At 46.0% G+C, this 13,334-nt stretch overlaps 1 protein-coding gene across 2 annotated transcripts in view; it reads right to left on the reverse strand.

The window, feature by feature from the left end:
- The window catches only part of POLA1 (DNA polymerase alpha 1, catalytic subunit), a 481,679-nt gene that overhangs the window by 447,627 nt on the left and 20,718 nt on the right, over nt 1–13,334 (reverse strand). The window contains exons 7-9 of one of the 2 annotated variants that reach the window (XM_040338205.1): nt 7,284–7,388; nt 5,426–5,600; nt 2,825–2,966 (exon numbers count right to left, since the gene is read on the reverse strand). In XM_040338205.1, coding sequence (XP_040194139.1) covers nt 2,825–2,966; nt 5,426–5,600; nt 7,284–7,388 — 422 coding nt within the window. Of the gene's footprint in view, nt 1–2,824; nt 2,970–5,425; nt 5,601–7,283; nt 7,389–13,334 lie in introns of both variants that reach the window. The other variant, XM_040338204.1, reaches the window with a different exon arrangement.

Below are 13,334 nucleotides of genomic sequence, written 5' to 3' on the forward strand. Positions count from 1 at the left end.
CACCCCCGACATCAATGGTCAATTTTGACAGCTCCTCTCTCTTTCTGCATTCAGTTAAGTGTCAGTTTCACTCAGTGGCTCTGGCAAGCATCAAGCGCCACTCTGCCAACGGAGTGTGGAGAAGAGAGGAACACTTGTGGGCACGGTGTTGAAATATCGGGCTCATCTGGATATTAAAATCGGCAGATGACGATCAAAAGTGGCCAAATATCGGCTGGCTGATATATCAGTCGACCTCTACATAGTACGCAGTGCTAGTCAAATTGGTCAAGGACTAAACTGACTTGCCCCACAATAATAGAACATTGCTGTGCAGGTGTCTGAGCCACAAGTAGAAAGTTTTGGGGAATCACAAAGTGTAAGAAAGCCTGGAAATATGAGGACATACAGGTACATTTCCTAGATGCAACAGAAGCCAGGAAGTCTCCCCGGTGAAGAGAAGCAATGACAAACCTGGAGGATTCCATGTGCTGCCACAAAACTGAGACGACACCTTAGCCACTTCAGTACCATCTTATTGCTGAAAGATGTCTAAAAACGCCCCTCTCAAGTTCATCCATAGACAGCCTCCCAAAACCCTGCCTCCTGCGTGCCCTGGGGGCACAGCAGATCACAGATCGTAGTAAAGGCACAATCACGAAAGGAGAGCCAATAACTGGCAAGACTCTTAGTACATTCTTTACACCGATAACCAGGGCACTGATCAGTGGCGCATATCAGTGAAGAAGAAAACTGACTTTCTATAACAAACTAGGAAAGCCTTGTGCTGCCAAGTGCGTAATACGTAAAAGATATTACCATAGTTATACATCAACATATGCAAGATGGGAATGGAAATGCATTCATCACCGATATGAACAATTCTACCTATATGACCAGTTAGAGCAGTGGTTCTCAACCTTTCTAGTGTCGTGACCCCTTGATAAAAGTTCCCAAGTTGTGGGGACCCCTAACAGTAAAATAATTTTTGTAGCGTGGGTTGTCAGTACCCAAAGCAAGACAAGTAATTTGCACCCCTAACCCACAGACATTTAGCGCTCCCCGAGTCCCTTCCACCCCCACAGTATTAAAACCCCTTATGGTACATTTTCGGATGTACCACTCTTTCTTTCTGTTTTATCTCTCTATCCTAATTTCTTTTTTCCCCCCATCCCTCTCTCTAGCCATCTTTCATTTTTTTTGCTCTCCCCTTTTCTTTGTTCCTCCCCCTCTATCCTCTCCCTTCCATGTATTCTCTATTTTTTCTTTCCCTTTCTTACTCCTTGGTGGCGGTGGGGGGATTATGGCATGAGTGGCAGTGCTGGCGTGAGTTGGGATGAGTGGCAATGCTGCGGGCGTGTTCTGATCGGCCAACTTAGGTGCACTTGATCAAGGTCATCTGCTGATCTGAGAACTGTAGTGGGGACTTTAAACGGCAACTATAATCACAGGTAGTGTTACTCACTGGGTCTCCGACTTTGTGGTGTCTCGTAGCAATGACACCTATGCCGAAATCAGGAGATTGGGTCTCCTTTAGCCCCTCCCACTTCACATTGCTCACCAGTCAGCTGACCTCTAGTCTCTGCCCCCCAGCCATGCTGTGAACTGAATGGGCGGCTGCGAAGAGGAACAACCTAGCTGGGCGGCCGCAAAAAGGCTGGGAGAGCGTCGCGGGCTTCAAGAACAGCCCAGGATTCGGTGACCCCTGACAAATCATCATTCGGCCCCAGAGGGGGTCCCGACCCCCAGGTTGAGAACCACTGCTTTAAGGGCAGGTGTTCTTGGAAGGAGCCGAACCCTCCTTAAAAAAGGCACAGGCCAGCATAAGCACTATGGCAGTGGTTCTCAACATTCCTAGTGCCGTGACCCCTTGATAAAATTTCCCAAATTGTGGGGACCCCTAACAGTAAAATTATTTTCGTATAGTGGGTTGTCAGCACCCAAGGCAAGACAAGTAATTTGCGCCCCTAACCCACAGACATTTAGCGCTCCCTGAGTGCCTTCCACTTGTACAGTATTAAAACCCCTTATGGTACATTTTAGGATATACAACTCTCTCTCTTTGTTCTCCTTTCTTTCCATTTTATCTTTCTCTATCCTAATTTCTTGTTTGTTATCCCCATCCCTCTCTAGACCTCTTTCTTGTTCTCTTATTCTTTCTCTCCCTTTTTCTTTGTCCCCCCCCCCCCCCTCTTTTCCAATCCCTTCCATGTATTCTCTATTTTTATTCCTTCTCTTATTCCTTGGTGTTTAGGGTGGGGGGGTTTAAGTGGCAGTGCTGGTGGGGGATGGGATCAGCAGCAGTGTTGGGGGGAGTTCTGAAAAGCCAACTTAGGTGCTCTCGATCAAGGTCATCTGCTGATCTGAGAACTGTAGTGGGGACCTTTAATGGCAACTATAATCACAGGTAGTGTTACTCACTGTGTCTCCAGCTTCACTCTGTCTTGCACTTTGTGGCATCTCGTAGCAGTGACAAAATGTTGAAATCAGGAGATAGGGTCACCCTCCCACTTCACATTCCTCACCAGTCAGTTGACCTCTTGTGTCTGCCACCCAGCCATGCCATGAACTGAATGGGCGGCTGCAAAGAGGCCAAGTGGGCGGCCGCTGATTTCAGGAACAGCCCAGCTGAGCGGCAGAGAAAAGGCTGGGAGAGCGGTGCGGGCTTCAGGAACAGCCCAGGATTCAGTGACCCCTGGCAAATCATCATTCGACCCCCAGGTTGAGAGCAACTGAGTTAGAGCAACTGAGTTAGAGCAACTGAGTTAGAGCAACTGAGTTAGAGCAACTGAGTCCCCCCCCCCCCCATATAAACACTTTTTTAAAATATATTTTATTAACTCACGTGTAAGATTTCTCATCGACTTTCACATCCTCTTTATAATGCTTTTCATCTTTCACAGTAATGCCAGCATTGGATTTGACTTCCATATCCTCCATAGGTTCATCAAAATCCCCATCATCAAACTCAACCATTTCTTGATCCTCTTCTGAAATAAAGGAAAGGTTTATCCTGGTACTAGTCCTGCATAGAGTATCAACATTGATGTTAATGTAACATGAAATGCTTTTGAAAGAGAATGCTCCAAATCCGGCCCAGTCAGGCAGTTTTTCTCTCTCTCTCTCTCCTACAAATGCCTTCAACAGGAGAACCTTACCACCTCCCCCCTTTCCTGGAATGCTGGAAAAAAAGATCACGGACCCTCACCCCAACACTTATTCTTGCTCTAGCCATTAAATCTGGGTATAAATTCTTAAAGTAAAACTTTAGCAGACCTGGGTATAAATTCTTAAAAAGCAGAAATTTACCGGAAAAGTTCTTTAGCAAGGAACATGCCTTCCACATTAATAATTATTCTACCAAAGTGTGTGCTGTAAAATTGCCTCCAGCATTGTCCCAGTTTCTTCTTGCCGAAGGCTGTCAGCATCAGTAAATCTTTAGGCTTTCAGCAGATCAGCCTCTAATGGCTCCAATTTTTTTCGGCAAAAGACCAAAAATGGAGAGCAACTGAGCATGTGCATTACTGCATTTCAAAAACAGTATAAATAAGCACTTATTTCTAATGTTTTACCTAGCTATACCTGCAAAAGAGGCCAGCCTGAAGTAATCTAGCAGAACTTAAAGTGTAACTTTAGTCAGAAAATTAACATGATGGTACCAGACACCCCACATACACTACTGTGTTTTTTCCTCAAATACCTCAGCTCTCTCCCGAAGCCTCCATATTTTTCTTTGGCCTTGCCCAAAACTCAACTGATTTTGGCATCAAATCCATATTATCCCTCAGAAATGTACCGATCATGTAGTGCCCAAATCCCCCAAGTTCTTTTAACTCCATCACAATACCATTTAGAAAATATAAAAAATTCTGTTTTAATACATACGGTAAATGTGGCTCATGCATACCTGCAATTTGAAAACAATTCACTTCACCTTCCAAACAAAGATTGGGCAGAATAAATAAGACTATGCTTCTATAAAAGAACTTGCCTCATAGTCACCACTTTAATATGCCACAATACTGTTTCATTGTCTCTTTTCTCACTTAACATCTCGCTTCCCACCCCTTCTGCTTTTATTGTATAACTTAACAGGTCTTTGCAAACTATACTATATGATGTTGCAAATATAAAATTTTTGTTACTTACGTGCATGATTGTCACAAACACACCATTACATGCGTTATGGAGATTTTTTTTTATTGATTTTTTTTTATCTGTACTGCAACTCTTACCAAATAAAGAATTTAGATGTAGCACTACCACCATAGGGGCGGCTTGTATTTTCCCTGGTCTTCCTTTGTTTCAGCCCTGCAGCCAGGAGCACAACACTTGTTACTCCAATGAACAGTCTAGGAGTTTGTGTTTTTTTTTGTTGTTTTAGTTTAGGAACTTGAATAGGAGAAGAGGATATAGTGGGATACTCTAATGAAAGGGACTATATACACAGGCTTTCATTTCCATCAGAACTTCCATTTCCCTATACAAGTCAATGGAAAAGCAAAACAAGCTTGAAGCAGCTTAGGAGGTGGTCAACTAAAAGTCTTAAGCTTGTGTAAAGGAACATGGAAGCCTCTAAAACATTATTTAAAAACGCAAGCAGAATGCACCAGAAGTATGATGCAATATATCCCTACAGGGATCTCCAAACTATGGCCCTCTAATTGTTACGGAACTACACATCCCATGAGGAATTGTAAAACACAACATTCACAGACATGACTAAGCATGGTGGGAATTGTAGTTCCTGAACAACTGGACAGCCATAGTTTGGAGACACTCGGTCCAGAATATACCACACAAACCATCTAGTACATATACTACTGCACAGGGTGAACCTTCTGCTACATTTTACAGTGAAACCTTGGATTACGAGCATAATCTGTTCCAGGAAAATGCTCGTAATCCAAAGTACTCGCATATCAAAGCGAGTTTCCCCATTGAAGTAAATGGAAACAAAAATAATTTGTTCCGCATTGACTTCAATGGCATGCAATATCGCATGCGGCCCGAGGCGGGGGCGCTGGAGAGCCTCGGAAACGGCCAGAAAGGCCAGAGGACAGTTCGGCTGACCTCAGCAAACCTTGGAAAGATTATTTTTACGAGCCTGAGGTTAACCGAACTGTCCTCTGCCCTTTCCGCCTGTTGCTGAACAGCACTGATCGTCGCCGTTCAGCTCTGGTCCCCCCCCCCCACCTCAGGCCAAATGCGGTACTGCAGGCCCCATTAGCTTGAATTCTGCTCATTTTGCGAGACACTCGCCAACAGAGTCAGAATTATTAAAAAAAAAGTTGCTTGTCTTTCAACAAGCTTGTTAACCGAGTTACTCGTAAACCGAGGTTCCACTTTATTTTCATGAATTCTGAACTGTAAACTCTTTCTGCACACTGTTAATCCCAACTTTTATCTACTAAAATAACATATGCTTAATTCATGCATGGTCTACCATTCGATGGTTCTTCCCCTGTAATCATGCTTCCACTGTGTTCAGATTTTGTAACCGACTCTTTTTTAATCTCCACTTTTTTAGAAGATAACTTGCAGGGTACTTCAGAAGGAGAAACCGATTTATGTTCTTGCTTTGCCACATTGGACACTTTCCTAACACTTGCTGGTGAGGCCTACAAAAAAAACAAAAAAAAAACAAGAAAACTGTTTAAGAGAATCAGCTGACCTAAAAGCAAACTGACCTGGCACATTGTCAGATTTGTCAATATCTATGTTCAAGTCCACAAATATTGTCTTCTCTGTGAATTCCCTTGGGTTGTTTGTACAGTCATAACATAGGAACTTCCCTTCTGACCAAGTCTAGTTTAGGCCCACCCCTCCAAGTTCCATCAGATCCCTGAAATTTTTACTGCCAATTGAGTTCTGCCAATTGGCAGCATCATAGCAGGGTTTGGCTTAGCAATGCCAAGGCTTGGCTCAAATTAGACCTGGTCAGAAGACAATACCCAGTGTAGAGCCTTGGCCTGTAATCCAAAGGAGCTCTGCAAGAGGTAAAACTTAAAGATTAGCACAAATACTTCCAGGCATCCTATTATTCAGTAAAGAAAACAAAAATAAAGTTTAGCGCTATGGACTAGATGAACTATTAATAGCTGCTGCCTCCCAGTGGCAGTGCATCCATAAGGGTGCACAGGTGCCGCCCCCTCTATCACAAATAGAGCATGCCACTCCCACCATTTAGGCCCCCGGCCACTATTCAGGTGCCGGGCGCCTGAATTACAGCGGTGGGGGCGATTTTGAAGCGCCCGATTAGAGCCATAGGCTCTAATAGGCGTTCGCATTTCAACCAGCTGTGTTAGAAAAGCGAATGAATATTCACTTTCCAAACACTGAACCGCCTCTACGCCAATCAGGTGCGCAGGTCTGTCAATGGTCACCCGATTGGCTGAAACGACAGGCACTGTGATTGGACGCTTTTCAGGGTCCAATCATAGCAGAGGATAGGTGGAGCGGACCGGAGAAGAAATCGAGGACATCGCTCGCCGCCGTCACCCCGAGACAGGGTAAGTGTCGGGCAGCTGATGGGCAGGGGAAGCACATTGGTGGCGTTTGATGGGGCACAGTGAGGCTGCAATCAATTATTTATTTTTTTTCAGAATTTCTCATAAAGGTTTTACTTGTTGCGCAAATAAATATATCAAACGCTATGGGTCCAATTATCTTTCCATGACACTACGGTGACGGAGGAGAGCATTGGAGGCAATCAAGGAACTTCCCATTACAGCCACTGGTACAGTGGAGGCGTGTGACCCTGTGAAGGGGATTGCCATTTGGTGAGGGCAGCATAAGACGGGGGCACGAGTGTGACACAAAGCCACTGTCAGAATGCAAGCACGTTTTTAGCAGCACTTATTTCTAAATGTTTGATATGAACTGATGGACTCTCATTGAATTTATGCACATGAAGAATCAATAACGCATATTTGTTGGACATTACAACATTTTGATTGATTTTATGCACTTTGGCACTTATTTGGATATACATTCTGGATTTTACATTTCAATTTACAGTATGCATATGATATATTAATAATGCTCGATTGTTACATTATAGCACTTTGATTTCATGCACTTTGCCACTATGAATTTTTGTATGTGGACGTAGCACTTTACTCATTTCCTGCTGCCGATTATTTTCAAGTTTTTTGGTATATACTGTGATACACCAGATTATACCTTACACTAGCAGCTCCAATTCCACTTGCCCCCAATATTAATTTTCATCCTATTATTCAGCGCCGTTTTAAGCTCCCTTTAAAATTAAAACATTCATTTTTTTTAGTTATGATTGGTACCTTAGGGGCTGAATGAGCAGCAGGTATGGAAAACGGGTTGAGTGGTGCACCAGCAGGCCTCCTCTTCTTTAGTGTCACAATTGGTGGTGGTGTGATCTGTGCAGGCTAAGCAGATAGTTAAAGATTATAAAATAACTTGGGGGAAAAAAACACACACACACACAGGTTTGCAACTAGTTCATAGACTTTTAAACTTATTAGAAAGGCAGCGAATTCTTAATAAACAATTCTAGGCGAAAAGTGAAATAATTCTGTAAGCTCATAAACGGTATCCAGTAATCCCAGTAATTGTGCTCAAGATAAAAAAAAAAAGTAACACATTTAAGCCTGAGCTCTGTATAAATCCCAGGAGGACACATACACAACTCCATAAAGGGCCAGCAGGGATATAATTATTGAAACATGTACACATTCAAAACAGGCCTGGTATTTAAAAAAAAAAAAAAAAAAATTGTACTGAATCTTTTTTTTTTTTTCACATCTAGTATTCTGTGAGAGGCAGCAAGGAGCGAGTTCCTTCCAGCATCACCAGGATAAAGACAAAAGAGAATGAGAAGACCTGGACTGTACAGCAGTGTCTGGATGAAAACATTTAACTATTCAGCATGTGGACTGTGCTTCCTGGGAGGCAAAACTTCTCCATCTGTAGAAGAGTGAAAGCCAGTCCGGAATTTTAAAAATATAAATACCGTATATCGGCGTATAACACACACACACACACACACCTTAATTTTAAGAGGGAAGTTTCAGGAAAAACAAAGAACTTTGAAGCAAGACAAGGGTAGCTCAAAAATAGTATTTTTTGTACTCACCGTAAAATCCTTTTCTCCGACGTCCATGGACGGACACAGCTCCTTAAATCTTGACAAGTGGGTTATGTTCCCTGTTTACAGGAGAGGACTAGGCAGAAACATGTTAAATAGTTAACCACTTCCCTACCGGCCCATAGTAAAATGACGTCCACAAAGAACTTCTGCCGTTCAGAGTGGACGTCATATGACGTCCTGGGCTTTCCGGGTGGATATCTGAATGATGCCTGCAGCTAAGAGGCATCATTCAGATATCCTTCTAAACTGCCGGCGATTCTGCACAACGTAAGAACGATCATAGCGGCGGTTCCGCCGCTAGATCGTTCTTACAGGCGGCGGGAGGGGACATCCCCCCCCTCCCGCCGCCATCCGGTGCTTCTCCGGGCTCTCCCGTGCCATCGGGGGCCCGGAGAACGAATCGTCCGGCGCTCGCAGGAAGCATAGAGATGACTGGTGACCAGATGGTCACCAGTCATCTCTATGACCGTCGGAGGACCCGGGCGCGATGTGATGACGTCACGCCCGGGTCCCGTTAGTAAACAAAGCCGCGATTGCGGCTGCTAAGCAACCACAAGCATGAGATCGGTGAATTTTTTTTCACCGATTTCATGCTTTCCAGCCTGGAGGAGAGATGTGGGGTCTTACTGACCCCGCATCTCTCCATAAAGAGTACCTGTCACACACATTCCTATTACAAGGGATGTTTACATTCCTTGTAATAGGAATAAAAGTGATAAAAAAAAAAAAAAAATTAAAAAAAAAAGTGTAAAAAAGAAATAAATATATATAAAAAAAAAAAGAAATAAAAATTTATTTTTTTAACGCCCCTGTCCCCGGTAGCTTGCGCGCAGAAGCGAACGCACACGCAAGTCCCGCCGACATATGTAAACGCCGTTTAAACCACATATGTGAGGTATCGCCGCGTGCGTTAGAGTGCCAGCAACAATTCTAGCACTAGATCTCCTCTGTAAATCTAAACTGGTAACCTGTAAAAAATTTCAAATCGTTGCCTATGGAGATTTTTAAGTACCGAAGTTTGGCGCCATTCCATGAGTGTGCGCAATTTTAAAGCGTGACATGTTAGGTATCTATTTACTCGGTGTAACATCATATTTCATATTTTACAAAAAAATTGGGCTAACTTTACTGTTTTTAAATTTTTTTAATTCATGAAACAATTTTTTTCCCAAAAAAAGGCGTTTGAAAAATTATTGCGCAAATACCGTGCAAGATAAAAGGTTTCAATGACCGTCGTTTTATTCCCTAGGGTGTCTGCTAAAAAAAACATATATAATGTTTGGGGGTTCTGCGTAATTTTCTAGCAAAAAAATTATGATTTGTACATGTAGGAGAGAAGTGCCAGAATAGGCCCGGTATGGATGGGTGTATAACTGCCCGGTATGGAAGAGGTTAAATATATGTTACATTAACAGAGTTGAACAGCCCCGCCCAGGGGGCAGTCCCTCCAGACATAACCCTCCTCGCTGCAGCATGCAGCCTCAGTTCGTAACAAGCAGTACAAACCTAAAAAGGAGGGGTGGGAGCTGTGTCCGTCCATGGACGTCAGAGAAAATGATTTTACGGTGAGTACAAAAAATACTATTTTCTCTTATCGTCCATGGACGGACAGCTTCTTAAATCTTGACAAATGGGACGTCCCCAAGTAGTGTGAAAAACGAGGGGTGGGAAATACATCAGTAAAACCATTTTTAATTTCACCCCAAAACAAGCAGAGCTCCTCAACGGAGAAGGTGCAACTTTAAAACAGCCACCTGCAAAAAAACTGGCAGGCAAAAGAAACATCAGGAGATGCACTCACAGTAACCATGTAAATTCTGGAAAAAAACGTGAACCGACGACCAAGTTGCCGTCTCGCATATCTCTGAAACCGACGCATTATGTCGGACAAAAAAAACCCCCAGGAAACACCAATTGCCCTGGTCGAAAGTGCCGTGATCGGAAAGGGAGGCCGCCCCTTAAGAACATAGGCCTGTGTAACAGTCTACCTAAACCACCGAGAAATGGTGGTCGACGAGACCGCCAGGCCCTTTTGTGGACCAGACACCGACACAAAAGAGTCAGAACTTCAAAACTGAGCCGTAGCAGGCTGGTCCACCCGCGAAGCACGTACCACGCCTAAAGTATGAAAGACAATTTCCATAGGATGCGCCGGCCGAGGACAGAAGGATGGAAGAACAATGTCCTCATTCCTGCGAAAGGCCGAAACCACCTTCGGAAGAAGGGAAGGTCGCGGGTGCACCAGCACCTAATCCTTATGGAGGATCAAGCATGGCGGCTTGCAAGACAAGACTGCCGCCTCAGAAACCCCTCTAACAGAGGTAAAGGCCACTAAAGGGGCCACCTTCTGAGATAGTGTCGAGAGAATCTCTCTGACGTTACCAAAAGGAAGGTTCCAGAAGAACCGAGAGCACCAGCGTCAAAACTCATGGGAGGAGAGATGGGCCAAGAGGGGAAAGTATATGACAACCCCCTGCACAAACAAGGGACCCACCAGGGACCGGGCCGCAAAAAAGGTCACTGAAAACACAGCCAAGGCTGAAATCTGCCCCCAAACGGTGCTTTAAGCAACTTTCAGATCCACTCAAAGCTGTAAAAACAGCAGGATCCTGAACACCGAGTACGTCCTTGGATGCCACTTCATCTCCTCGCACCAAGAGATGCAAGCCTGCCAGGCGCAACTGGAGATCCCCCGGAAGAAGACTACCGTGCCCTCAGCATTGTGGAGATGACAGAGTCTGACAGACCCTGGTCTCTTAAAGTCCGGCCTCCAATAGCCATGTTGAGCAAGTCAGTGACTATACAACAGGATAAAACATGGGACCTTGAGACAGAGGTACCTCCCGCCCTGGCAACCGTCAGGGTAGACAAGCCAAGGATGCCGAGGCCAGGCTGGAGCGATTAGAGGCATCGGGATCTCCTAAAACTCCACTCAGTGGAGCAGCCGAGGGAGCACTACAATAGCGGGACGGCAAAAAAATTGACGATACAGATCCTACAGGGCCACCAGCGTGAATGGCGCGACTGTACCAGATCACTAGACCTGGCCACTAGCTTTGGCACCCTTGCGGTGGAGGCGAGCGGCCAGGTGATCCATGCCTTGTGAGGCTCACCTGCAAGGGAGCCCAGCACCAAGACCAGACACCCTGGTCCAGCATCTGGCGACTCCAGTAGCCCGCCTGCTGGTATACCTGAAGGTAGACCAAAGTCACTGCCGTGGCATTGTCCGGCTGAAACCAGATCGGACAACCTTGTAACCTCCCCGACCACAAGGAGAGACATAGCCTGATCGCCTAAAATAGGACAAAGACCAGTAGACAGGGTACACAATACCTGGTGGACCCAGTCAGTCACCCACCCAGGCACTAGCCAGGGCCGACCCTGGGTAACTACCGAGATCAGACGAGAGCGGGCACATACAGGGAGGTGTGGTCGCAGATCCACGCAAGTCCAGCGACTCAGACCCGACGGGACCCCCCAGGCCCACAACCCTTGAGACTGACACCCGTCGTAAATACTGACCACTGGAAGGAAGAAAAAAACTTCTCGGACCGAAGAGTCGGGGATCTCCGTCACCAACTCAGAAAGACTGACTAGGCGGTGCACCGGAATCTGATGATTTCACAGACAAGCGATTTTTAACACCTGGACAGTATGTCCCCCGGAAAACCCGAGTGTGGAACTGGGTATACAGTACCGCTTCGAAGGAGGCTACCCACAGGCCCCAGACAAGCAGGTGTCCGAAGAGAAGACTGATTGCGTGATGCCAATACCTTCCTGCAGAATGAAGCGTCTGCAATTTCTCCAGGGAAACAAGGACCATTGCCACTGAGGATTCCGGATCAACCCTAGATACTCCAACACTGAGTCGGAACCTAGCATGCCCAGGAGTTGAACCCTGAGTCGCACACATGGTAGGCAGGCTTGCTGCCACTGAGCTACACCTTCCGGTGTCTAACACCCACCCGAGTCTGCTGAGGGTCCAAATGGGAATAGCACATCCACTAGGTCCGAGACAGAAGTTGCTCTCAGAAGAAAGTCGTTCAAACAGCCAACGAAGCAAAGCCCCGCTGTCCCAACAGAGTTAGGATAAGTGCGAGGTCCTAGCTGGAAACCCATGGTGCTGACGCCAGATCGACAGGGAGGGCCACAGGCTGACCAAGACCCTCTCACACCATAAAGCACAGAAAGAACACCGAAATGCGCAAAACGGGACATGCATGTATGCATCCCTGATGTCCAAGGACGCCTCCAGGATGGAGCGCAGCTACCAAACGAATGGTTACATGCAGAACTAGCCGACGTTCACAAAGGTATTCAGGGCCTAAGGCTCCTAGAAAAACTCCAAACCTCCCGTCCTGCAGGAAAAGTAAAATTACCCCGCAGCTTAGCAAGTCCCACACTGCCCTAGGCAGACCGACGGGCCGGGAGAGGAAGACGCAAGGAAAGAACTTTGTTCTGTGGATAGGAGGAACCCTATCTAGTACTGCGAAGAGACCTCGCAGACCCACTGGTCAAAGAGCAGGAAGGTTTTACCGAATTGTGAACCTGCAAGCTGCCCCCCCACCTAGAGACAGGGAGGGAAGGCTACATACATTGGCAGGCTTTTGGGTGCCGGCGTGATTGCATACGCACCCAGGAACGGATTAGGCCCCCAACTGGGCCTTTGACCCCAACATGGAAACGGTCAATACTTCTGATCTGCCATCAGTCAGATCCATACAAGCGGGGGTCCCCTGCAAAAGTGAGAATGGTCACCTAGACATGCCCGGAGGGTCCACCACCAGAGAAGAAGCCCACCTCTTAAAAAGGGCTCCCCTCAAAGGGGCACTGAACTGCCCGGCGGTGAGGGACTACAAAAGCCCTCAGCAGCTTTTCTCATTCCGCATCTAAGAAATTATCAAAGAAGGGCACAGAAGGAAAAAACCTACACAGAACGGTCTGAATTGTGAACCAAAAATCGTGAGGAAGCTGTAGGTGCTGTGTGAGAAGAACGGCGCTGCGCGCCGTAGGAATCAACGCTAGAAGCCGAGAACTCCGGCAAGATGGCCACCGAGCGCAGCATATGGAGCCTGGCGCGCCACAGGAAAATGGCCGACCGCCGAAATATGCTGTATCATGGCGGGCGACAACAAAATGGGCGCCAATGGGATTTTCAATAGGAACTAAAAATCCACAAAAAAAATGGTGCCAGCGCCGCCCGAACGGCGGCAAAACACAGAAA

This window comes from Rana temporaria, chromosome 2 (genome assembly GCF_905171775.1).
Source record: "Rana temporaria chromosome 2, aRanTem1.1, whole genome shotgun sequence".
Taxonomy (NCBI): Eukaryota; Metazoa; Chordata; class Amphibia; order Anura; family Ranidae; genus Rana; species Rana temporaria.